We start from the raw sequence: 24,902 nt of genomic DNA on the forward strand, positions 1-24,902 counted from the left end.
ACTAAACCCTTACCAAACACCTTTAGTAACGTACAGATCAACAGGTGCTGCATTGATTCTCTGAAGTTGCACACACACTTTAATCTGCTGACCACAGCTGTTACTAAAATCATCACAAACATTTCAGAAACTCGACAAAAACTTCTTCTGCCATCAGCCAAATAAAGATCTGACTCACATCCAGGCACCCTGAGGTTTTTTGCCACGGAAGCATTCTTCCATCAGCTGGAACAAAACCTCTATGACTCAGCAGAGACAGAATCACCTCAACACCAGTAGGGATGCATGCAAACAAAGCAGAAGGAGTCATATTTAATTCATAAGGCTCGATGCTATGCAGGAGAACCAGTTTCTCCAATATGCTGAGGGCCTGGTAGCTCTGTGCAGGAGGCTCTGGCGGATCTGCTGGGGAAACAACAGCCAGGGCACGCGTCACACAGGAAGTAGCTGCTTAAGCTGGTTAATGTCAGTGGATGTTTACTGTCAGTGGGTGGGCTGTTCCATCCTGCAGTGCACAGCTGCATTTCCTATAGGACTGCTCCTTCTTAATGGGCAGCAAACACATAATGAAGCTCAGATGGAGGAGAAATGAGAGCAGCTGGGGTAAACCCTCAGTGTTACTTCTGATTTATAAATCAGGACTACTGATTGTGTTTTCAAGCACAACTATCAACTCTTCATATCCCAACACCCTATTACTGACAGATCAGAAACCAGAAGCTGGGGTATCAGTTTGGACTGGTGATTTTGGTCAGTGTGTCTCTTAACATGAGATTCTGTCTATTAGCAGTTTTGCAGTTCTGTGTCTTATCAAAATACACTTTTCAACCTTCAAATTGAGACGTAAACAACTCTACCCTGTAAGCCACAAGATACCATGGCTTTATCTTTGTGTACAATGGAACTGTCTTGGAGTGATCATAGGTGTCTTGACTCCATTTATTCTCATCCATCAACATCTAATGACTGTTACCAGGACAATAGATCAGCTGGAGTCACATGACCAAAGGTTTCCTACACTCACCCATTTATTGGTCCCAAAAACCCTCCAACCTCTTGACTCCAGGCCTGGTCCTGCTTGTCATGATGTCAACACAGACTCTTTTATTCTGAAAAGTAACCACATGTTTTAAAGGTCCCGTATGGATCACTGATGTCTTCATGAAATGGTAGTAACATGTTTTGGTCCAAAAAGTCAATAAATCAAGCACAGCAGCATTGTTTCCAGGCTCTCATAGCCCCTCTGTTCAGAACAGTCTGATTTAGTGAGCGTGGCCTTCATATGTAAATGAGCCACCACTGAGGCCCCGTTTACACGACGCCGAAAACAGTCGATTCCGCAAACATTTCGTTGCGTTTTGGCCTTCCTTCCGTTTAGACGAGACCACGTTGCGTTTTCAGTGAAACCGCAAACTTTTGAAGTTTGGAGAGTGGAAAGATCTGAATCCGCTCCTCCATCCAGCTTCGTGTAAACACAGAGCGGAGCGTCTCAGGGTGAAACGCTGACGTCACCGCATGCGCACTCGCAGTTTTAGGTGAAGGCTCCGCGCTCAGCCACATTTCCAGTTGAGCCAGTAGTTGGCGGTAATGCGCGTTATGGTTGGATTGCCAACCGTCTCACACAACAAAACGGCAGAAAAAGAAAGAACAGAAGAGGAGACTTCTCCTCCCGGAGTCGTATGAACGCGGATCGTTTTCACGCCGTCCTCATGTAAATGCGGGTGGCTTTTGAAAACGCAAAGGAAGAATCGTTGCGGGAGTCTCCGTGTAAACGGGGCCTGATACCGCTCCGCTCTTCCTCGTCACTGAGAGTGGTGCCACGTGCTCCGAGTGCACAATGTTTAGAAAACAGTGAAGCTCTTTAACGTAATATTACAGGCTAAAACAACAGGCTAACCGCACCTAAAGTTAGCATCCTGAAGCTAACACAGAGACAGGGGGACACTGAGGAAAAGCTCTTACATCTGCTCCACAGCACACAGCATTTAAAATACTCACATTTCCAGGGTCCCAGGTTTGTTGGCGGATGGTTGGTAATGCGCCTGGATTCAGGACCAGTCTATTCGCTAGCCCTCTGTTGTACTGTCCAAAGTTGGAAAAGCAGTTGGCCGTGAAGTGACTAGCACACACATGTACAGTTTTACTGAGTGTAGCTGCACATTTCCTTGATAAATGAACTCTAGCCGCTTAGTCTTGTCTTCTAACGAGATGGGAAGCTTGTGCATAGAACTATGTGGCTGTTTACAGCCAAAAACAAAGCAGTGATGGCTCTTCAACTTTGTCACTCTCCTCTCCGCTGCTGGAGAGAGGAGGGGAGGGTGCAGGGAGGGGGTTCAGGGGTATCTGCTCCGGTGGACCAATCAGGTCAGACTTGCTCCTGATTGGTTGAAAAAGGGGATCGGTGACGTTGGCAAATCCCCAAAATCCAAAAAGTTCATTTTAGGTCAGGATTTTACATTCACAAGCACTACAGGTTTTGTCATTAAATATCACATTTTGTGAGCTGGGAGGAAAGCCAAAGACCCACAAATTTCACGTAAAGACTTGTAAAAGAGATTTCCGCATAATATGGGACCTTTAATGTCATTTCAGTGCCTGACTACCTCTCCCACAAAATCTTCTTTGTGTAACTTGATGCATAGAGCCTGATAGCAAATTCTAACTAATAGAAACCAGACTCAGACCTGCCAGTAGGTTTATACTCTAGTCAAAAGGAATTAAGTCCATACTCCCTATAATAAATTTTATATTATATGACATAAAAATATTTATAAAATGCACAGTTTAGCATGCAAGAACATTTGGTAAAACATTGAAGATGCATAAACTAAACAAACAGCTGTTGTTTAGGACACCCAACACAGGCAGCTGGTTGTGTAAGTGAAGCTGTTTGTATGTGTTTTGAGGGGAGTGGTGGGTGATTTGCCGGCTTAATGTCAAAGGAAGCGGCGGCAGCTATAATGATCATTTTTCATGCTCTGCCTCATTTCACTAAGAGGCCAAACTCGACTGCTGGTGGCGCTTTTTAATTCACTTATGAGGCAGACAGAGGAAAACAGAGAAACACTGCTGCAACACTAAGCAAAGAAGACCATGCAATGTGAGGAAGAAGAGAAGAGTTGCATGTTTGCATCAGATGTGAATGTTTTATTTATTTTAATGCACAAAATTTAATATCATTAGCAAAACAACAGTTTAAAAACAGCAACAGTTTTAGATGAAACAAATCTGATTTTCAAAGTTTTACAGATTTTCAACCTTTACATTGTATGAAACAAATTTCAATCATAGAGCAAAAGCTCATCCACATTGATAGTGTTCTAAAGGCTTATGGAGCCTTCCTGACCTCCACTAGTCAGTGTTTTCTTTAAAGTAATGAGTTGAGTGATTTAAGGGCATTGTGATTTCATAAAAAATATTCCTGAGCAGACTTCATAATTTTTTGCAAACATTTTTTTTGATTTCTTGATTAGTGATTATTTTAATGTGTAAAATTTCAAAAACAAGGACAAATGGCTTAAACTTTTTAACACTTAGCAAACCCTCACAATTCTACGAAATTACATTATGAAATAACACTTATGAAAGTCGAATGAAAACAAACAGAGTGGCATAAATCTTCAGGCTCTTACAAGGCTTAATCCCACTGATAAAAACTGATACATACACTGCTCTTTGGTATGTCCATCAAAGTAAAGGAAAGTGGCATACTTGTGTCTGGGAAATAGGGTAAAGTTTTTTTTTCTTCTTTCACTAACGGTTTTGCGTGCTCCTGGTCTCTTGCCCCTTGGTCTTCCCTTGAGACAATCGGTTGGCAACATTACTTTCGTGAGCTGGTCTAGAACCATTCCTCGCGACTCACATTGGAGGTGGCGTGAAGGTTACAGTATTATACCACAGAAGTGAGAAACTGAATCTTTGCTCTTCTTCTGTTTCCCTGTTTGAGCTTTCAAAAATGTATTTTGCTGCTTTAACTGTGTCAAGTTATTATTAGTGAAAACATACCATGACACAGCAGTTTTAGAGAAAAAGTAAGTGAAATAAACTTGAGGCTTTAATCGTGAAAATTTCCTACAGAGACATGATGATCATTGAATTAAGGATGATTATCAGGAGTTAAAGTATTTATAGTTCCTCCTCTTTTTAATCACTCAAGTCATTAGTTGAAACATTTCTTTTGAAATAAGGATGCAAATCCCCGCAGCACTGTTACAAACTTCATCTGACTGCTAATCACAGTTTACTTCTATATAAATGACGCCTGCTCTGAAAGGAAGAGCAGTAAGTGTGGCTCTGCTATGAAGTCTCAAAAGGAGCAGGGATGTGTCAACGTTTTCTTTAACAAATGACTCTGTTACACTATTTTTCTACCTGCTACTTTAAAACAGCTGTTTCCGTGTCCAGGGAAAAGTAAATCTCCATCGTATGCGATATCCATTGTACAGCAGAACATGAAACCAGTGTCAGTACTGAAACTGGTACCCCTGCTTTGAGTCGAATATCCATTAAAACTTCCATTCTTAAGAAAAGTCCTTGGCTGTCTTAGCTGGTTATAACAACCTCCCCATACAACAGGAGGACACTGATAGCCCTACTCGTTGCAGTTAATGAGGATGATGAAGCCATAGAAAAGTTATGTCATATTTAACTAAAGCTTCCAGCTTCACCTGCTCATTGCCTTACACATTCTTTCTACGAATGAAAACAACATTCAGACAGAAAAACATGGCTTCAATTTGTCTGTATGAAAAACTTTGCATCACTGTTTGCATCCGTGATAGAGCAAGGTTGGAAAAAATACCCAAAACACTTGCAGTTACAGCTGATCACCATAGGTGTCACCAGCAGGAGCAAAACTACGTTCTCTAGGAAATCTCCTTCCAGTAATTCTGTCACGTGTTGAATAAAAGCCTTCCTAGTCCGCACTGCAAACTCAAATAAATATCAATTGTTATTATTTTTTTAACATTGACAAATGACACCAACAAAACAGGGCCCGTATTTACTAAGCATCCTAAGTCTAAAAGTGTAAGAAAAGTCTATGAAAAGTTGTAGAATTCCATGAGTTCTAAGATTTTTCTAAGATTTTACCCGTGGCTTTCTGAGAGGATGCTAAGAGGCTTTGTAAATATGGGGGCAGCATTAGCTACATCTAGCTCCTTCAACTAAATGCCACTCAAATCGCTGTAGACCCATATCTAAGAAATGACACAGGTGTCAGATTGTTTCTTGGTGCCCGAGGTTGGGGAGCGAGAAGGAGGAGAAGGAGGAGAAGGAGGAGGAGGCTGTCTAAATGGGTTTCCTTGTGCCTTGGCCTGGTACTGGTACTGGTAAGTGGCTGTGCTGGGTTGGTAGGACAGTGTGCTTGGTTGGTGAGATAGTACACTGGGTTTAGGGGCCACTCTGGGTGCCGGCGTTGGTGCAACAACTGGCGTTGGTGCAACAACCGGTTTTGGTGCAACAACTGGTGTTGGTGCAACAACTGGTTTCGGTGCTGGAACCGAGGAGGTGCCGTACATTGAAACAAGTGGGTGAGTGGTCTTGTACTGCAGAAGGTACTCGGGGTAGATCTGGTGCTTCTCAAACACAACAAAGATGGAGGGGTTTATGGGGTCATCTACACAGCTGTCGTAGAAGTTTATGTCTCCACCGTCCTTGGAAGGAGGTCTGCGGTAGTCAGAAGATCCTCTGGTGTAGTCTCCCACCAGCACTCGAGCTACAAACATGGATCTCACGTCAGAGTCACCGGTGTAGTTGTGGGAGTATTTGGAGTCCCGGGCAAAGTAGCTACCTAGGTTTGGACAGAATTATTTTAAAAATGAATAAATATATTGTGCTTCACATCCCATAGTTAGTGTAAACAAGAGCAACTCATTTGCAATAACGTTCCCTGGGTGCAGGTTCCAGTTTAATGCATCAGACTGTTTTAGCCTTGTGACTGGTTTTAGTTCAGTGACTTAGATGGGTGCAATAACTGTTTATGGTGCAATTATCTGCTCTGAGGGCAGGTATTTGTTTGATACACATACTGGTTTTGGTCCAGTGTCTGATTTTGGTGCAAAAAATTGTTTTGGTGCACTAATCTTCTCCGTGCATAAACATTTTTGGCTAACTTAAAAATGCTATGTGGAGGATCCATTTTAAATGAAATGCGTCACTACTATCTGGCCTAGAGTCTTACGCACACTGTGGTAAAGATGTGACTTTTGACCAGACGTGTGTTTGCTTTGGAACCACTTTTATTTGTTTAATACTAGTTTTACCAGATACAACGTGACAAAGTAAGGTTTATATCAGTACAGTTATGTAGCGCTGTTGTTTGAAACATGAAAAAAAGCAATCTTGAGTGTACTGTATGTCAGTAGCCAGCTAAATGTAGCGCTACTAGCAGCCCAGTGCTACAACGTAGCCGTAGACTAACATGACAACAAGCAAACTGTCAGTTCGTACAGTATTTTAGTAGCTATCCATATGTAGCACTACTAGCAGCCTGTTGCTGTGAGTTGGTAATGTGTAACACTAGTAAATCCTGGATAGCTATGTCCTGCCAGTCATCTACCAAACAGAGCTGACGTAACCTCACTCTTCATTTTTCTCGAGTTTGAACAGACCAGTGCAGAATAACTGCTGACTGTGGGTTGGAATGGACATTAGCACTAACAGTTTAGCCTTTTTAGCCTTTAGCTAGAGCTGTATCACCCTCCTGTTTAGCTTTTTTCTGCCCTTCTGTTCTTTTCTGTCTAACAGTTGGGCTCCAATGTCCACCATCACTACGAAATTGTGGAAATCATTTTCAGCAGAGAAAAACACAGGTCTTGCATCTTTCTCTTCTGAACTTCATCAGCCAGCGTAGTGTTGTCATAGAGACTTGGACACACCGTGAATCAGTCTAGTGTTGCTCAACCCAATTGGGAATCTACGAAGAGGCATTTCGAAATAACCTATATTAGCGCTAATAATCTAATTTTAAAGTGTGGATTACGATCAGGCATATATGTAGAAGGGAGACTTTCTCAAGATCACTTTCAAACTCCTCACAGCCCCTTTAAAGGTGTAAGTACAGTAACTGAGGTATGTGCAACAACAGGTTCTGGTGCAGTTGTCTGCTCTGGGTGTTGGTATGAGTTAGACGCACAAGCTGATGATTAAGCTTGATGCAATGACTGTTTTTGGTACATTTGTGGTGCTTTTTCACCAAATAGTCTGTTTGTTTCAGTAAATTTTGGGACAGTGCCATCTCCTTTGTGTTGTCTTGGCAAACTTTATCTTTCTAAAACTCACACAGAAAGTGTGTCTGCTGCTTTACAGCTCCAGAGCAGGTTGAATTTATTGTCTGGGGTCAAGTCAAGTCAACAGATAAAGTCATTTGTTCTGCTGACGTTAGCAACAAGTCTCATATCATTAGTGAAGAGAGCAGAGGGCAATTTCTGCCATGCACTGACCAAATTTCTTTCCATTTGATAAAATTATAAAATTGAATAAATGGGTAACATCTGTGTTCAGTATCGTACACAACATCAGATGAGGAATCATTGTGGCCTAATTTACAGTGTATGCTAGGAGTGACATTGATGTTTTACTTGTACAGTACCATGTGCTCCTGTTCTAAGATTTTCTTCAACCCACCTTTGCCGTAAGCAGTTCCATGAGTTCCACAGATTCTCCAGTCGAAGTTGGTGTGGCTGATGACATCTACAAATTTAGAGTCTGTGCCATGAAAAAGCTTTTTCTCCATCACTGGACGCTTGTTGTTGTTGTTTAACATCTGGTTTTTCTGCCTTTATTTAAAAATGACAAAAAAACACCATAAGCCTCCTGGTGAAGGAGTGGGGAAAGAAAAACGAATCAAAGCTAATAGTTCTTAAAAAGTTGCTGCTGTGAACTTAAGTGGCAAATGCTGATAAAATGCAACAGCTCAAACATGGCAAAACAGGTGTAAAAGTGGATCCAAAGTTCAGACAACTTCAATGAGGATCAGATACACCGCAATATTAGGATCTTCCCTTTCAAGAGGTACCAAAAGCTCATTGCTTTAGCTACTGTAGCTCTTATGTTTCATTGACAAGTTTCCATGAAAATCCCATACGTACCACTGAAAGACCTCCCAAAGAGCTTTGTTCTGAATTCTCTCAATTTTCACGACATCAAAGCCTCTAAGAGTTTGGCAGAAAAGCCCTTCAATCTCCTTAAATTCATCCGAGGTGCGCAATAGGGGGACTCTCTGGGAAGGCAGGAAGTGAAGAGAAAGGAAGGTGACATTATTCAGCAGCTGAAATGAATCCACAGTATATGATCTTTTCTAATAAATGTTGATAATTATTTGTCTAAGTGCCACTGTAAAAGAATTTGTGTGTTTTCATGGTAGATAAGTAAAAATACATGAAGATAAATCAGTAAATGTGATAGTCAGGGTGGATCCCAAAGCTCTCTACTGTCCTTCACCAAACCGTAAGTATTTATCTACCTGTCATACTAAGTGGTGATCCAAAGCTCTAAGTGCTGCCGGAGGGAAATTTAAGGAGCAATGAGAGACACACCCCTGTGTGAAACATTACATACTGATTGGGCGCTGCAGTGGCTTGGACTTTATTGAAACTTCACCAGGGTTTCATATAAGTGAAAAGGCAGACTTTAAAATAGTAACAAAGGGGTGCCTCAAAACATATTATTAACACACTTCAGGTAGTATGTGGTAACAAACAGCTGTAATAAAAACAATATCCCCAGCTCCCCCTTTCTTGCATTTCTCCATGCATCTCCATGCTCCATGGTGGGACTTAAGAGCTTCAGGATCCAGCCAAACATTTGCACCTGTCATTGTTTTTTTTTTTTTGTTTTTTTTTTAACAAAAAGACTCTGGAATGAGCAGGTGTTATGCATCGATCATAAAGGGTGCACTCAAAGTACCTTGTATCCTGTTTGTGGGACCAGGGTCTTGTCCCAGTGGTCTGGTATAGCAGTGAAACTTGACTGACCCAGAGGTTTTCTGTGGTGAGTAATCAAATTACATTTAGTTTCATTTTCAAGATGTTTTTCATCGATGAAGGATCCACGTCAGACGTTCTGGATGTGTTACCTCACTCTCTTCGCTTGGACATCAGCTGCAGATACAAAGCGGGGCCGTCTTTTCACTAGCCTCTTGGTGCCATAGCGCTTGTTTGTTTGGATCATGTCTGTGAAGGAACAAAGTCATAATTACCACAAACTCACATGCTTTTAATTTCTATGCTGATTGTGGATAAGTTCAGAACTCTTTGACCACCTTGGAAGCTGAGAGAATACGACTGTGAACCAGCAGTGAACTCCACCACATCTTTGTCGTTGTCAAGAAACTTCTGCTCCAGTTTAGCGCAGTCCATGTCTGCTGGCTTGTGTCCACCAGACTGCAAAACAGGATGGATGAGCTTTTTTGTTTTTGTACTTATGCAATAAGTATTTTTAAACAGGGCGATGGTGATGTTCTAATCCAAGACTTGAAAGAAAGTGAGTCAGCAGAATGTGCTCCTTTTATTCCTTTGCTCAATGTCTCAAATGTTTTTAATACCTTAGATTTTCCAGATTTTTTTTCTGTCCTGTTTCCTTTCAACAAAACCTAAACCACTAATTTTTTTTTCCAACCCCCAATCTCTGAATCTTTATCTCTTTATTGTCTTTGACGGGAAAAAGTTTTGCAGTGGGGATACACAAAAGACAAGGTGCATAATGATAATAAGATAATTAATTAACTAAGAAAGAAAGAAAACAGAAAATAGTTTCACACACTGCTTTCTGGATTCTGGTTTGAGAATTTTAAAAGGATAAAGCTAAAAGAAAAAGCTCAAATATCTTTATTTCTTGAATTATCAGTGTAACATAAGCATGACTAATAGAAATTTATGCAATCTGGCTTCCATCTCTTCCCTTCTTCTTATCTCTTTCTATAAAATGTGCTGCCTGTGTACGCAGCTTCCTCTTATGATTCTATTTCCAGAATGTGGAGTCGTACAAGATAAGATTAAAACTTAAAAGATGTCCGTGGGTATCATCCCGGGGAAAATAGGACAGCAGACTATGTGGAGCTACAGAGTTATGTAAACAGAGTTTGTGATCAGGTCAGAGAGGCTTTATTAGGTCATGTGATGTGAAGGAAGAAGTGACGACAGATATGATTTTTCTTTCCCTTTAAAAGAGCAAAAGCTGACAGCTGCTAGAGTCCAATGTGACCCCACCCAGTGTGGCTCTGATAACAGAACACTGCATGTGACAGCAGATATCACACAGTAAACTCCACTTCATAGCAGAGAGACTGTGTTTTAGTAAAGTCTCCACCACAGCCGTGTTTAGAGATTTAGGTTCCTGTCACTGAAATAAAGGTAAAGTGACCATTTTTGGTCCACATCAGCTCCACTAGCTTAGTTTGCTGAGGCAGGTTGTCACTGTGAATATCTTCAACAAAAACTGTTTTCCGCTTCTGTTTTTTTTTCTTGCGGCTCCACTGTTTGCTAACTATGCCCCCAAAAACATGATCAGATATTCATTTTTTTTTCATTCAGTCGTAATTTAAATACCAGAGGTCTTCTAAACTTACACCAGGGCTTTACACAGAAACTGATTTGTCAGGGGGCAAAACACAAACTTCCTGAAGTGGCAACTTTTGAAAGCACCACCATTTGTGTGTAATGTTTATAATGTGTGAGTGAAAATGTCTCTAACTGTAGCTACTCACAGCTGAAGCGTACATGTTCCACTTTCCAAACTCATCCTCCCAGTACCAAAGCCACTCAGTGGTGTGGATGAAGTCTGGCTGAAGCAAAGAGTTCACGGTGGAGAGTCGTCGCACTTTGTTCTGTCCTTGGGTCATCGTGTCGAAATGCACACTTGGCATATTGCTACTACAGGTAGTATAAAAAAAAAAAAGATTTCATTCATTTTACATTCAAATGTGTGTGTTTCCCATCATCAAATAATATATTTTTTAGCAATTTTTAAAACAGATCAAACGTCATTTTACTCATTAAGAGTAAATTGGCCCATAACAGAGTTTCACCCAAGTACGCCAACTGAAGGGGAAAATACCCCCCAAGATTTTTCTCATGAGAGGTAATTTTAAATTTGAGGGGTGGTGTCTTTATCAGTTGCTTGAACATCCTTGAGGTAGCCATGAAACAGTAAAATAAACACTGATGTTTCAGAAGCTTTGTGATGAGTTTTTCCCAGTTTTACTCCCAGTTATATTCTCTCTCCTTCCTCAACGTCATATCCTAGTGAAAATGACATCCTGATTAGTGGTTTACACAATTGGGGCTGGGAACACTAATTCAAACACACCCTTCCCAACTGTTTGTGTGTTTAGGACGTGGCTGACTACCAACACCGGCTCAGTCAAACAAACAGTGATCCTCAGTTAACTTCTGTCTGTGCAAGTAGCATCAAGCAGTGTTTCTAATTTTGTTTCAGACCAAGGACCACTCCCCCCAAAAATACCAAAAAATGCCCCCAAAACACCTCACGGGCCACCAAGCTAAATAGCCCTGAAACAACTAAATTAACTTTATTAACTGTACTATATTGTTGTGGAATTTTTCTGTGTGCACCAGTGAAAAAAGTGGATCTTGAGCCAAGTTTGTCTCTAGTCCCTTGGTGCTCGTCATAGCAAATGCGATAAACCCTGTCAAGTTTTGATACAGCTGAAATGATATTTGTATCTCATTATTACCAATTGACTGATATTTGACACATATAGGGATGGGATACAGAATTAGGTACTTTTATAGTTCCCGACGGAATTCTGTCAAAAGTATCGGGTACCAATTCACGTAAAATCAAAAGGTACCTAAACGCATCCTTGTGCACTGCAAAAACTGAAATCTTATCAAGTGTTTTTGTCTTATTTTCAGTAGAAAATTCTTTTTTAGACTCAATATGAGACAAATTCACATGACCAATCCAGAAAAATGTCTTGTTTAACGTTATTTAAGGACAAAAATGAGTTCCGAATTGCTCGTAACCAGTAAAAAAATCTGCCAATGGAACAAGAGAAAAGTTACTTGTATTAGTATCATTCTAGTCTCAAGGAAATTTTCAAGCAATTTTTTTCTTGTTCCATTGGCAGATTTCTATTACTGGTTACAAGCGATTCAAACCTCATTTTTGTACTCTGATAACTTGAAACAAGACATTTTTCTGGATTGATAAGTTGAAAGTGTCTCATATCGAGTATAATAAGATAAGTTTTTCCTTAAAAAAAGACAAAAACACTTGATAAGATTTCAGTTTTTTGCAGTGTGACTGGAAGGGGCTTGAAGAGTAGTTGATTTTCCATGCTTACATGAACACAGCATTTCAAGGTTATATAATGAAGAAGAAATATGTTGAATTGAAAAAAATAGATTTTATTATAAAACAAAATGATATTTTTTTACCACATAAACACAAAAAAGTACTGAAAGTTGGTACCGTTGAGTACCGATAGTGATTGCCAGGTACCAGGCACTGGTATCATATCGTTTCAAATGTGAAAGGTACCCATCACTATACTCATACCAGAGATGGTATTAGATCCACTGAGTCACTATACATTGGTAAGGGGATGAACTTCTCATGTCTATGTAATATAACTTAGTTTTACCTATTGTGTATACTGTACTCAAATTTACAATCTACACTTAAACATCTATAACAATGCTAAAACACATAATAACAACCTATTAATCAATTCAGGCATTATGGAGTTAATAACACCTGCATGATATACATGAGTAAAGGAGGGGGTGACTGAAAGTGAATAGACAGTGGAAAAGTCCTTGAGGTTGAACAATGGACTAAGTCAGACACTCAGGAAGGGGGAGCGTTATCAGTGCACCTGTAGAAACAGCTTTTGCAAAGCACTTTGTCTAACAGTAGTTAGCAGAAACTCTGTGTGGCATGATGTTAAATTTTCCGTTACAGCACCATACAATGCTAATGCTGAGAATTTGTTGTTAAGGTATAAAGCTTGAAAAGGGTACCTGTATGTGTTTTTGGGGTCACAGTAGTCCTTCTCAATTGTCTCATTGTCAGGCATGATGGTCCATTTGTCATCCTGATTGATTTCCCATCTGTATGGCAACTTGCTGTGAGCTTTGTAACACCGCTCTGAAAAATAATAACCCACTGAATAAGACTGGCACATGCTCGCAATACTACCCCCAAATTTCATCATATGAGGGCAATTCTCACAACTTTGGCAACAATCTTCACATCACCGGTAACTCACCATCACCATGTTTGCAGAATCCTTTGATGAAGTACATGCATATCTCAGTTTTATCTGAAGGAAACACAAGAACAAGGTAACATTTAAAACAGTATTTTTGGAAAACGCTTCGAACACAGCATCTGGGGTCTGTGAAATTACCTCTGACAGGTCTATAGTTGGGTCCATTCTCATTGCCTGCACCAGCGTTGACTGCAGTCAAGAGGTCGCTTATGGACCCAGCTCGCTGCAGCTCTTGGCGGTTTCTTTGGTTGCTCTGGGCGGTGTGGCCACCTCTGCCTCTGCTAGCTGTTGAAGGCTTGCTAAAATTACTTGCTTGGTTTGCATTAGCGTTATTTGCTTCTTCCAGTCCAATGCTGCCTTCGCTTGATCCACTATCACAATACTGGTCAAAGGTATCAATGTCAGAAATAATGTCACTGCCCGAAAGGGCTCTATTCAGCGGTGGACGGCTGTCCTGGTTTCCCCTGTTGCCCCTGTTGCCCCTATTGCCTCTATTACCCCTATTACCCCTGTTGCCTCTGTTGCCTCTGTTGCCCCTGTTGCCTCTATTTCCCCGAAAACCCCCTTCTCCTCCTCCTCCTCTGTACCACTCCTTTTGTTGTAAATTTAAACCATCTGAGCACCAGGTATCAGCGTTGTCTGTAGCCACAGAACATTCACCTGCTGAAGCATTCAGTTGCCCCTGTTGATAGTTGTCCTTGTTGCTCCCATCAGCCTTTCTGTCAGAGAACCTCAAAGCTGCTTTGTTTGCATACACTGACTTCAAGCAGGGAAATAGGCTTTCAGGGATACCACAATCCAACAGGCGGATCACTGGCTGCTGGGCATTGAAGTCATGGGTCCGGGGGCAGTTGCAGTCTCGGTGCAGGTACCTTTCGCAGACATGCAGTCTTTTGCAAACAGCACCATCCAGACATTTGCCGTACAAACCAGGCCCATTGTTGTAATCATGACATATCTGGATGGGGAGGACAAGACAAGGAGACAAAATGGTACCATCAACAAAAATAAACATAAGCTATTGAGTATTCCTTCATCTACAGAGGCAAGTTTACCAAATTTCCCCCTGGGATTACTAAAGTATTTCCGATTCTGAACACAAGTGACCAATCAAATATAACAATTCAAAGATGACACATGAAGTCAAACTCACTGAAGGCAGGAGGGTTTTATCACTCTGCATCAGTAGTATACACAGCTCCGTCCTGCTTAGACTCTCCAGCTCATGCTGTTTCAGTATCATCTGATTGTGATAAGAGTCCAAAGTATGGGAGTAGCAGCATCCTTTCCTGAGATGAGGAACCAAACAAAGTTTAGTCTCGATTAAAAAAAAAAGCTGAAAATTTGTTTAGTAAAACAACAGATTTATTTGGCAAAAATTTCATATAAAATCTCAAATAAACACGAGGACACAAAGTCGAAGGTCCATCTTTGTTGTTAATAATAGATCAAATATTCCATAAGTGGTAAGCTAGCTCTAATAACTCAAAAAAAAAAATCCTCTTTGGTAGCATCTTGTGAAGTATGTCAACAAGTTAAAACATTTCATACTTATCTCTGTTACTGGTGACAACACATTAAAGGGGTAGAAGGTCACTATTACATCAGAGGTTTGAAACTTAGCTAACAATATAACTAACTTTCTTTATTGCCTGCCAATGGCAAAGCTATATTTTTATTATGTGTATAAAATGTACAGCATGACTTCATTTTGCCTTACACAGAAACAAACACCTAGCAGCTAAATGCTCCACTTGGCTTGACTTATAAAGGACTATAGTTTACAGGGTGAGAGCCAAGAAACTGTCGAGAACCAAACTCAACGACTTAATCAAGCTATTTTGTATTTAGCTGAAATTCTGCTTCATAGCTAAACTAGCTAACTGCCGGTGTTGTTTACAGCTTAGAGAAAGAAAACTAGCCATGTTAGGTCATTATTATATTAAATATAATATTTCAAATTACTTCTTGATAAACAATAGTTCAAAATTGAAGCTACCGTTATAATAATGTCGTTCAATTAGTGAAATTAGCCTGTAAAGCCATGTAATGTCTGTTATTGTGTAAGAGATCAATAGGGGAGCGTCAGCTGGAAATTGAGGAGCAGGACCTGAACGCACCACGTGTGCCAAGGCCTTTAAAAGTTCCACATCAAGTTTCATTTAATGTCAATGTATCGTTGACACAACCAAAAGGTGTCGGTCTTCACTAACACATCATGTTATTAACACAAAATATTATCTTATTTTTAAGTCAAGGTTCAAAAACAATCTGTTAGAGCCTCCTTAACTCACTCCTCAATCAGGAAAGATTAGTCATGTGTTGATAGTCTTAGGCTTTTTCGTCATAGAAAATATGGTTACCTGGTTTGGGTGAACTGACAGGATCCGCTGAAGAGGAAGTTTTTACACAGGTGCAGCCCCTTGCATGATCCTACACAGTCTCTGGCTCTGCACAGACTCAGGCTGGTCCTGGCCACCACCTTTGGCTGCCCGAAGGGACAACAAAAAACAAATTTCTCTCGGTTACGTACAAGCTCATTCGTAGCCTCTCCGAATCCAAGATTAGATACCAAAAACTTGGTGTCAACTGATCCTTGATGTGCACAGATGATTTTTAATATTTCGGTCTCCATCGTCTCATCGCTTGTGTTTCCTTCCACCTCCAAGCGAGACTGCAGCAGGAGAGCGGCTGATGAGTTCACGGCAATTGGAAAGCGCAAGATCACATCCAGGGTTTCGTTTCTGAGGATTGGAAAACGAAACTTAACTTAAATACCAGGAATAGGCTGTTACACCGCTCCGCTCCACTTGAGGGCGCCCCAGTGTCATATGACTTCACACTGCTCTGCAGAGAGCAGTGGCGCTGAGGACAGTGGATCTGACAACAACTCTGCAACTTTAGTCGCCAAGTTCAAAATATAGACTTTAACATCACTGTAAATACTTTGCATTATATATGTATATATGTAAATCACACATCTGTTGGTTTTAGGGAAATAAAGTTAAATACAATCAAAAGATTAAAGTCTATAGACTTTTTCCACATCTCACTAGAAGGAACTAAGACCCTTTCTCAGTTTTCCTCTGAAGTGTTTTTAATCTGATTACTGTGTTTTTGCAGTAGGTGTGTAAGATTACATTTGACACTCTTTTAATCCGATCACTGTAATAGTATTAATGTAATCTGTGATTTCCAGCCAAATCCAGCACATGCCTCGACTGCAGTACCTTGAATTATTGGGAGAATATGAATTCCTTGAAGTACATTTTCCATGGAAATATCTCTAGGCATTGCCTCATTTTAAACATACCGTGCAGGAAAATAATGGGCTTATACCTAACTAACTGTATCTGACTTTTGCGCTTAAAAAACTATTGCAAATATACATTTTGTGAGATAGTGTTGTTTTGCCAATAGAAAATGCATTTGTCGTGTATTTTTGGACAAAAAGATGGATGAATGGGAAACTGGACCTTCAGAATAAATTGGTGTTTTTCCTAGTGACCAACAAAAAGAACTATTATTTGCACAAATAATAGGATTGTTTTTCATTTCAAGTGCAATATTTACTTTTTAGAAATATTTCTTAGTACAGTTGTTTTTATGTGATACACTGTTGTGTTTTTGCACAAATCTATTTATGTATGTAATTAAATGTATTAAGAAATAAATAGATTACAGCTCAAAATGATCTAAGCTCACTGTTTCATGTGGTCTCATTCTGAAGCACCAGGATGAACATTCATTATTCCTCTGCTTCACTTGTTTGCATTTGCCTGGTAACTTGCAGCAGATTTCCCATCAGCCTCTTAGCATCCTGCCCCCTCCCTCTCCGTGAAGGGAATATACTGTACAGTGCATGTTGGAAGCAATTATTCCAAGGTCTTTTTTTCTCTTTTCTTCTCTTTCACCATCTGCCACCACCAGAAACTCTGAAGCTTTAGATTTTGCAGCTCTAAGAACAGAGCTTCCATTTTTGTCACTAGATCTCATCTAAGCTTCAAACCTGTGGGCAGTTGTGTCTCTCCACCATCAAACATCAAAGGAGGGGATGATCTTTGAAAGGACAGTTATATCTCTATGTTGTTGTTCCAAGGACCTGGGTCAAAGACACCAAGGCTGATCTTGAAACCTTACGCTTTAAACAGCATTTTCATTTGTTTTTATTTCTTAATTTGCAAAAGATTAGTTTGTAATTTTGACTCTGTGTGCCATCTGCGAGGGAAACCTGTGCCAATCAGGCTATTTTGATTTGAGGGGCTCTGCTGCTCTGACAAATGATTGTTAGCATTTACAAAAATACTGTACGAGTATTTTCATATTATCATGGCAAACTGAATATGCAGTCTCTCTTATGGGCCACACGCCATGCTCCTGAACCACCAATTGAGAAATATTTCAAGCATTTATTTCTTTTAATTGTGGTGATTATGGCTTAAAATCAATGAAAAACCAAACATCAGCATCTCTTAAAGTTAGAATATTATAAGACCATTAAAATTTATTTTTAATACAGAATGTTGGCCCTCTAAAATGGATGTTTGGTTGCACACACTGCTAAGTTGGGGATCTTTTTATATGACTTACTGTATCATTGTGGTGTGACATGGAGGTGATCAGCCCGTGGCAAGCCCATGTTGATTTGATCGCAGCCTCCAGCTCATCTTCGTCACTGGGTCTGGTGTCTCTCATCCTCCTCTTCACAATACTCCATAGATTTTCAGGACTGGGTTGTTTTGCTGGTCAATCATGAGCAGTTATATCATGGTCATTTAAACAACTTTTGGTTAAATGTGTCTTTATAAACCTGAAATAACAAGACCAGTCACAGTAGTAGAGTAGAGGTCGTGCTCTGTACAGTTATTTTCTAATGTTTGAAACCACCAGCAGGGGTCAGACCAAGTGATTAGCTTCACATCACAGATTGGTCCTTTTTCAAATATGGCAAAGACTCTAGATGAGTGATACGTTAAACTCTTAAAAGAGCAAGATGAGGTTATTATTTTAACATAAACAGGACAAAATCATCAAAGACCACTACTGAATCTGAAAGTTGCATATAAGAGCTTTAAGTTCATAAATTACATATATAAACTTTTATATGACAACCCACCCCAACAGAAATTTCTTGCTAGCATCAAGGCTAATAACCGTGTAAAGGCTACTTAGCTAGCTAAAAACAGTGTGGACTATAGCTTTCCCTTCAGACGTTTTAAGGGTAATGATGGTTGTGTTATAAACCTGTTATGAAAAATCCTGGAGGAAAACATTGAGGAGCAGAATATTTACTATGTGGCATGAAAAACACTAAAAGTCCTCTTGATTTTAGTTCAGATGTCTTACTCCGCAGAGGACTGTATAGGTGAATTCTGAAACAAATTTTGTGAATTTCCAAACCACAATTTGAGGGACAGCACCCCCTGGTAGGGAGATATAATGGGTGTGACAACCAACCCCCTTAACCCCCTACATAATGTAAGAGGTATTTCAAGACAATATCAGCACCTGAATGTCCCAGCATTGTCAGGAAACTGTCAGGAGTTTGGTGGGTAGAGTGAAATAAAAATTCAACTTGAAGGGTAAATAAAACAGTAATGATGAGTTTACTACAGAATGACTGAGTTGAAACAGGCAAATGCAGATTCTGTAGAGAAACAACTGATTTTGAGGTAAGAAAGTAATTGTCTGACTAAGAATATATTTTGTTTAGTGCTTACACTATTCCAGATAGAACTATTTGACTTGTATCAGAATAAATTGCAGTTTTTCAGGAAAAATGTGATGCATTTTTCCATGCTGATTTTAATCCACTATGCTAATACAGCTAGCTTAACACTGGTCGACAGGGGTAGGGTGGGATGTAACACATCTTTAAAAAGTGTTACAACCATCCCCTTATGTTCAACTAAGCACATTTTCTTGATTTTAATAATGTTACATAACACCGAGGCAGCAGAAAAGAAACACTGATGGAGGTGCAGATGTTTTCAAAAAAGCATCTGATGAAGTCACAAACAACGGTACATCAGTCAGATCAGTCATGAAGGCGCATAGGATCTGCCATGTTACTACAAAGGGTCGGAGGGTCCAGTGATATCCCAGTGTAGGTTACTGGAGCAGCAGCAAGGTTTTCTCTGAGAAACAGGGGGAAGTGTTACACCTCAGAAAAGAAAAAGCCACCACTCCAGGGTTACAAACAACCATTTTTACTTTTTAAAAAACAAACAAACAAACAAACAAACAAACAAACAAAAACATGCACACTGTTTTTTTTTTGTTAGACCTATGTGTTCTTCACACAGCTACACCTGTGGTGTTTGAGTATAGATATTATTAAGTCTTGTGTCAAACAAGTGAGTTATGCTCAGTCACAGAGATACACTGTTCTGGATTGCTCTAGTTCAATAAATCTCTCTTCGAGGGGTGGCACCTCTGTTTTTGCTATTTTTTTTGTCTAATTTTGTCTAACCCCAGCATGTGTTACAACCTACCCTGGTAGTGGGGATTGTTATAACAAAGGACCACCTTGATGTTGACATCACCTGTTGAGGTCTGTGATATTCTTGCAGAGGTCTGAATTGGTGCCATTTGTAGTCAACAAATGTGGGTATTTTGCATTCAAATTTGAGAACTCTTACTCAAAAATTTAGGTAGTTGGAGGTGCTGAAGCAAAAAGTATTACAACCATACCCAGTCTCCCCTATAGAGGTGCATCAATTGGAACAGATTTCGACACCATGATGACACTTGTGCAATAAGTAGGCCTGGCTCATTTGTTTATGCTGTTGCATTACTCACATAACATTCACCCTTTTCCTCTGTATTTTAGAAAGTGTGATTTTTTTGTTACCTTGAAAGTCAGTGATTGTGACATGTAGTGCATTAAATCTTAAATGTATAATTCGGTCCGCATGAATTTAAAAATGTTTGGGAGGTTTTTAAATGTAAAACGGTGTTGCTTTTGCTCCATGCCCCAACCTCCATTTTATTGAATCATGGTGAATTAGCCTGTTGCGTAACCGCATTTGCATTAAGCTTTGATTAAAAAAAAATTATACCACAGTAAAAAAGAAGTATGTCAGTCTATCAGCCTGTAGTTGTATCTCTGCCTCGCGACCTGCTGCGATTTCCTGCTACGGGTTTCCCTTTAAAAGGGGGCAAGGCTCAATGCTGGGAATTCACGTCATTTCGCCGTTTTACACACACATCCAGATCAATGAGAGAGAGAGAGAGAGAGAGAGAGAGAGAGAGAGAGAGAGAGAGAGAGAGAGAGAGAGAGGCAGTCTGTGTCGGTTTCTCTCTCTCTTCAGTCTTGCTCTTCCAGGAAGGGATTATTAACCAGCACGCTGCCGACATCTGAAGGGAAAACACACGCAGACAAAAGAAGTTTTCACACTAACAGCCGCGCTATGAACCCGACCAGCGGATAAATAAAGACAAAGCAACACGGCTACATGAAAAAAAGAACTTCTTCAACAACAAGCCGAGCAGTCGGACTGCCGCTTCTGCCGCTGCTGTGTGGGTTCCTATAGGAAAAAACGCAGATAAAGAAGAGACACAGCGGAAAAGTGGAAGGACAAGGAGAGAAGTTGACGGGAGATAATGTCTGAATCTTCCTCCTCCGCTGCGTATAAGGTAACACAGTTTCCCGTTATCTCCTCTTTGTTTACCTCCAGCTCACACTTTCCACTGAGGCTTTTAATCCCTCACTGTGATATTTCTGCAGAGACTCGCTGCTCTCGTGCTGCATATCACCTCGCGCAGACATGGAGCTCACGAGCACGGCGGGCTCGAGCGCCATTCAGTTTGTTTTGCTAGTCATCTGTTGCTCGCGGCTCCACGCTTTTAGTTCGCCTCCACTCTGCTGCCGCTGATGGGAAGAAGTCGTGACTGTCTGTGACAAGCCAAAACGTTTGATTTACCACCCACCTCCCGAAAAAGTGCTTTACTCTGGTGGGAAAAACCTGTTGTTTCTCGCACACAAACGCAATTATAGACGCGTGTAGTTTAACGAGCATCGATAAAAAAGCGTTCTAACAGATTCTGCTGCAGTCACAACAACACAGAAAAGATAAAAGCAACTGGAGCGGTTAAATTCACTGTTGAACTGGACTGTAAACCATAAGATAAAGCTTACTGTAATGGTGCAGTGCCACTGAGAAATGTACTGTGGTGCATAATGTCTATAAATGTTGGAGATAATCGTAATGTTCGTCACACGCTTTACAAAATTCCACAAATTGCAAAAAATGATTAATTTTTAATATTTGAGTTAGCTGTTTTTCCAAATTCTTTTTTTTACTTCTTTTTTGGCATGTTGGAGAGCAACCCACCTTCTAATTAATCGAGTTGATAAGAAATTGCAGCAGTATCACTTTATATTCAATGTTAAAGCTGCTGTTAGACTATGAAAAAGATATATGGACACCAAACTTCAGTGGCACAAGTTTTATTCAGATTGAACAATAAATACTCAGAACTAACGGAAGGTGTTTTGTTGATTGGACTGTCTGTGTTGGCTAATGAACTCACGACTGGCTCATGTTCCCTCTAGTTTGTTTTTATGAAGCCTGCACAATGAAATCCCAGTTAGTACCTACTGCGACATGAGCATATGTAATGAACTCATATCAAATCTGACATTAGTGCACTGAATATGAAAAATTAACTTTGCTTTCAGCTGGTGTCAGTCTTGATACTCTGGCCATTCGTCCTCATTATTTTCATGCAGCCAGGTGAAGTTTAAACTAGAGATTCACCACCCTCAGATAAAGTTCACCCAGCAGAAATATACTGCTAACATAAGAACTGTGTAAAACATCAGGAATGAATCAAAAAGACATTAAAGCTGACTTATAGCTTGGCATTTTCTTATTGCACGCCATGTAACATTACAATTTTGAATCCCATATTAATCCCATACTTTTCCAATAATGTGCTCACCCTCTGAAAATTGTTAATAATTTGACCTTTCCTAACACATTTCATAAAGTTATCAATCTTAAATAGCCAGATATAGACATGTCACCCATTGGGAATGCAAACAGCCTTGATATCAAACAAAAAATGATATATCTAAAAGTAGTTGGGGGTCTTTTGCGTAATGTTTCTCATCGCGCTTTAAGTACTGCTTTTCTCCAAAGGGGATGCCAAAAACCAAACAAAATACTGCTCATTGAACAGTTGTGAATGTAAAGTTGAAAGACACCAAACTTTTGGAAAGAAAGTTTATATGACTTTATGTAAAAGTTTTCATAACTACATGAAATCAGCAAATGCCAGCAGATCTTGTAGTTTCAAAATGTTGGTTAGACAAAACAAGGCAGTTAAATTCACATACTTTAGGGAAAAAAGTTTAAATTGTATGAAACAAAATTCTATTTATTGGTATAAACGTTGCACACAAGTACAGATATTTAAGTAATATATTTTCAGATGGGAAGGTCAGCCTGAAATAACTGGAAATAATAGCAGCTGTTCAGAGGCAGAAGGTGAAATATGGTGTTTTGCTTATGAGGGATGTGTAGTCATTACTAAGTCTGATGTCACTGCATGACTGCAGTTGCATGCTGCAGAATGAGCAGCTCTTCACCCTGAGAAGTTTCCCACCACAGCTGTCAGTGGACACGACTGTAGCCCAGCTCTGTCTCAAATCTCTGCATTTTTCTGTAGTGTCCTCATCGAGGTTTGTCCTCATTGCCCCTTTTTGACTACAACTTACCTAACCTTTTTTTCTGAGCAGAGGGAACTCTAAAAAGTGGATGTAAAAAGAGGCCTCAGCATTTGAGAAGGGGAAATAAAAGACTTAGATATTATTGCTTGGCTTCCACAGGAAATTCCTGGTGCACACAGTTAGTGCGCAGGTCTCAGAGAGGCTGGGTGGTGAAACGGCTAAAAAGAAGCTTCACTTCCTCAAGAAACTTAAGTGGCTTCATGCTCTGCCCACATTTACAGGAAAAGAAACAAGTAGAGAGAGAACAGCCTTAGACTGGAAAACGTCACACCTCAGATTCAGAACATGTGCTGTACAATAGCAGAGAGTCTTTGATCTCAGTAACTAGAAGATGACTGCGTTCAAAAATCATCTTCAAAATTGAAAGTTTTGCATTTATTTTGCTTCATAAGTAATCATTTTACCTCCCATGGTGGTATAAATGTTTTAAAAATGACCTGATGCACCAGTTGATATTACAATTGACATCAGTCACTCTTACTAAAATATGATAATGATATTCAACTTGGAAGATATTTATTCAAGCTCCTTTGAGCTGGTTTTGAAATGGAAGATTAACAATAATCCCTTTTTAGGACAAAAGCAAACAAGTCCATCAACGACAAGGCTGACAATATCTGTTGTATTTTCTTAACGCCTGTGAGTGCTGTGAGGAGGTAGGTGTCAGACGAGACGTCTCACTGCGCAGTCAAGATACTGAATTTTTTCCTTGATGTTTTCCACAGTAAATATCAGGATGAGCGTACAACTCATAGAAAAAAGACAGCCGGATGAGACGTTTTGTCAGACACACCCCTACTTTTTACAAAAAAAGAAAAAAAAAAGAAAAAACTGGGATTAGAGTTATCACTTTGCCCAGAAGGGGTGTCAACATGAACAGAGCGCCCCTGAAGCACCCAATTAGCTCAATATGTTTTCAGTTACCAAATACCAGAAATGACTTTATGATCATTGATTGTACACCTGATCATGTCTGATAGTAGAAATTGTGACTCCAAAGTTTTGGTTTTACATGAAAATGTCTCAAATCCTTCTTTATCTTAGTTTAGAAAGTGACATCAATGACTTCTCTGACTTGACTTGCAGAGATATTGCAGGGCTTTTCCTCAAACTTACTTTCATTTTCATTTTTTTCCGTTCCTCTTGTTTTATTAGTCTATTCATTAAAAGCTAGCTGAAAAAAATGGCCACCAGGAAAGTGAAAGGTAATTGCTTATAACCTGTTTTTGACAAAGTTCCATTGCGACAAATTTCTGAGTTGTTCCAACAGTAATTCGTATTCTGAATGTTTGTTTGCAAAGTTAGCACCACCAGCATTTCGTGCCCCTCACAGGCAGCAATCACATGCCTGTGGTGAGCTGTAGAGTATTATAGCGTAATGACAGTAGCCTTTAGCTTGAGCTTCTGTTTTTTTCAGTATTTTTTTCTTTTTGTCAGTCCAGCTCCAGTGTCTGCCATTACTACAAAATAAAGTTGAGAGTTCTTTTCAGCAGAGAAAAACACACTGTAAACTTTGCAAACCGGCACAGTGCTGTCATTGTCACAGGGGCTTTGCTAACTGATGTTGATGCCGATAGCTTTATTATAAATCATGGATTATGATCAGGCAAATAAAATCATCTTTGTAAAATAACTGCTTTTGTCAATTTTTGAAATAAGTGTTTTTTTTGCTAAATCAACTCTTTATGATGTTATAGCTCAGTTTTGTGTGTTTTACAAAAGATGGAAAAAATGACTTATTTCAAGAAGGCCATATTATAAAAGTGAGGCTTTTTCAGTATCACATCTGAAGTCTTCACAGGGCTTTTGAAGAAAGTTTAGTTTACTGAGCACCCCATGTCTTAACTCACAGGTTGAGGCTTTTCAGCTACAAAATTTGTGTTTGGGTCTGTTTTAAGTCAAACATTTTCCATTTCAAAGACGTATTAA

At 39.8% G+C, this 24,902-nt stretch overlaps 2 protein-coding genes across 3 annotated transcripts in view; one reads left to right on the forward strand and one right to left on the reverse strand.

Annotated features, from left to right (window-relative positions):
* Window positions 1–3,139: 3,139 nt before the first annotated feature.
* On the reverse strand, window positions 3,140–15,960 carry LOC141810471 (protein mono-ADP-ribosyltransferase PARP12). The gene is made up of 12 exons (XM_074698066.1): window positions 15,601–15,960; window positions 14,391–14,526; window positions 13,376–14,195; window positions 13,235–13,288; window positions 12,987–13,113; window positions 10,706–10,871; window positions 9,263–9,383; window positions 9,077–9,173; window positions 8,908–8,986; window positions 8,091–8,221; window positions 7,627–7,778; window positions 3,140–5,791 (listed from the first exon to the last, which is right to left on the reverse strand). The coding sequence occupies exons 1-12, from the start codon at window positions 15,870–15,872 to the stop codon at window positions 5,199–5,201; spliced, it is 2,748 nt and encodes a 915-aa protein (XP_074554167.1). The 5' UTR covers window positions 15,873–15,960; the 3' UTR covers window positions 3,140–5,198.
* A 4,535-nt stretch (window positions 15,961–20,495) lies between these two features.
* Window positions 20,496–24,902, forward strand: part of etv6 (ETS variant transcription factor 6) — a 35,081-nt gene continuing 30,674 nt past the window's right edge. For both annotated transcript variants that reach the window (XM_074697674.1, XM_074697675.1), the window contains exon 1: window positions 20,496–20,875. In XM_074697674.1, the coding sequence (XP_074553775.1) occupies window positions 20,843–20,875 (33 nt within the window). In that variant the 5' untranslated portion in view covers window positions 20,496–20,842. The remainder of the gene's footprint in view (window positions 20,876–24,902) is intronic.

This window comes from Halichoeres trimaculatus, unplaced genomic scaffold (genome assembly GCF_033239565.1).
Source record: "Halichoeres trimaculatus isolate MK-OKI-2021-1 unplaced genomic scaffold, fHalTri1.1 fHalTri1_scaffold_21, whole genome shotgun sequence".
NCBI classification, from domain to species: domain Eukaryota; kingdom Metazoa; phylum Chordata; class Actinopteri; order Labriformes; family Labridae; genus Halichoeres; species Halichoeres trimaculatus.

Excerpts from the sequence above, each read along its gene's own strand:
- LOC141810471 (XM_074698066.1), bottom strand. The coding sequence starts at position 15,872 with ATGGAGACCGAAATATTAAAAATCATCTGTGCACATCAAGGATCAGTT. Across the intron at positions 13,114-13,234 it reads ATTCTGCAAACATGGTGATG|AGCGGTGTTACAAAGCTCAC; the intron begins GTGAGTTACCGG and ends ATTATTTTTCAG. Across the intron at positions 9,174-9,262 it reads GTATTCTCTCAGCTTCCAAG|ACATGATCCAAACAAACAAG; the intron begins GTGGTCAAAGAG and ends GTTCCTTCACAG.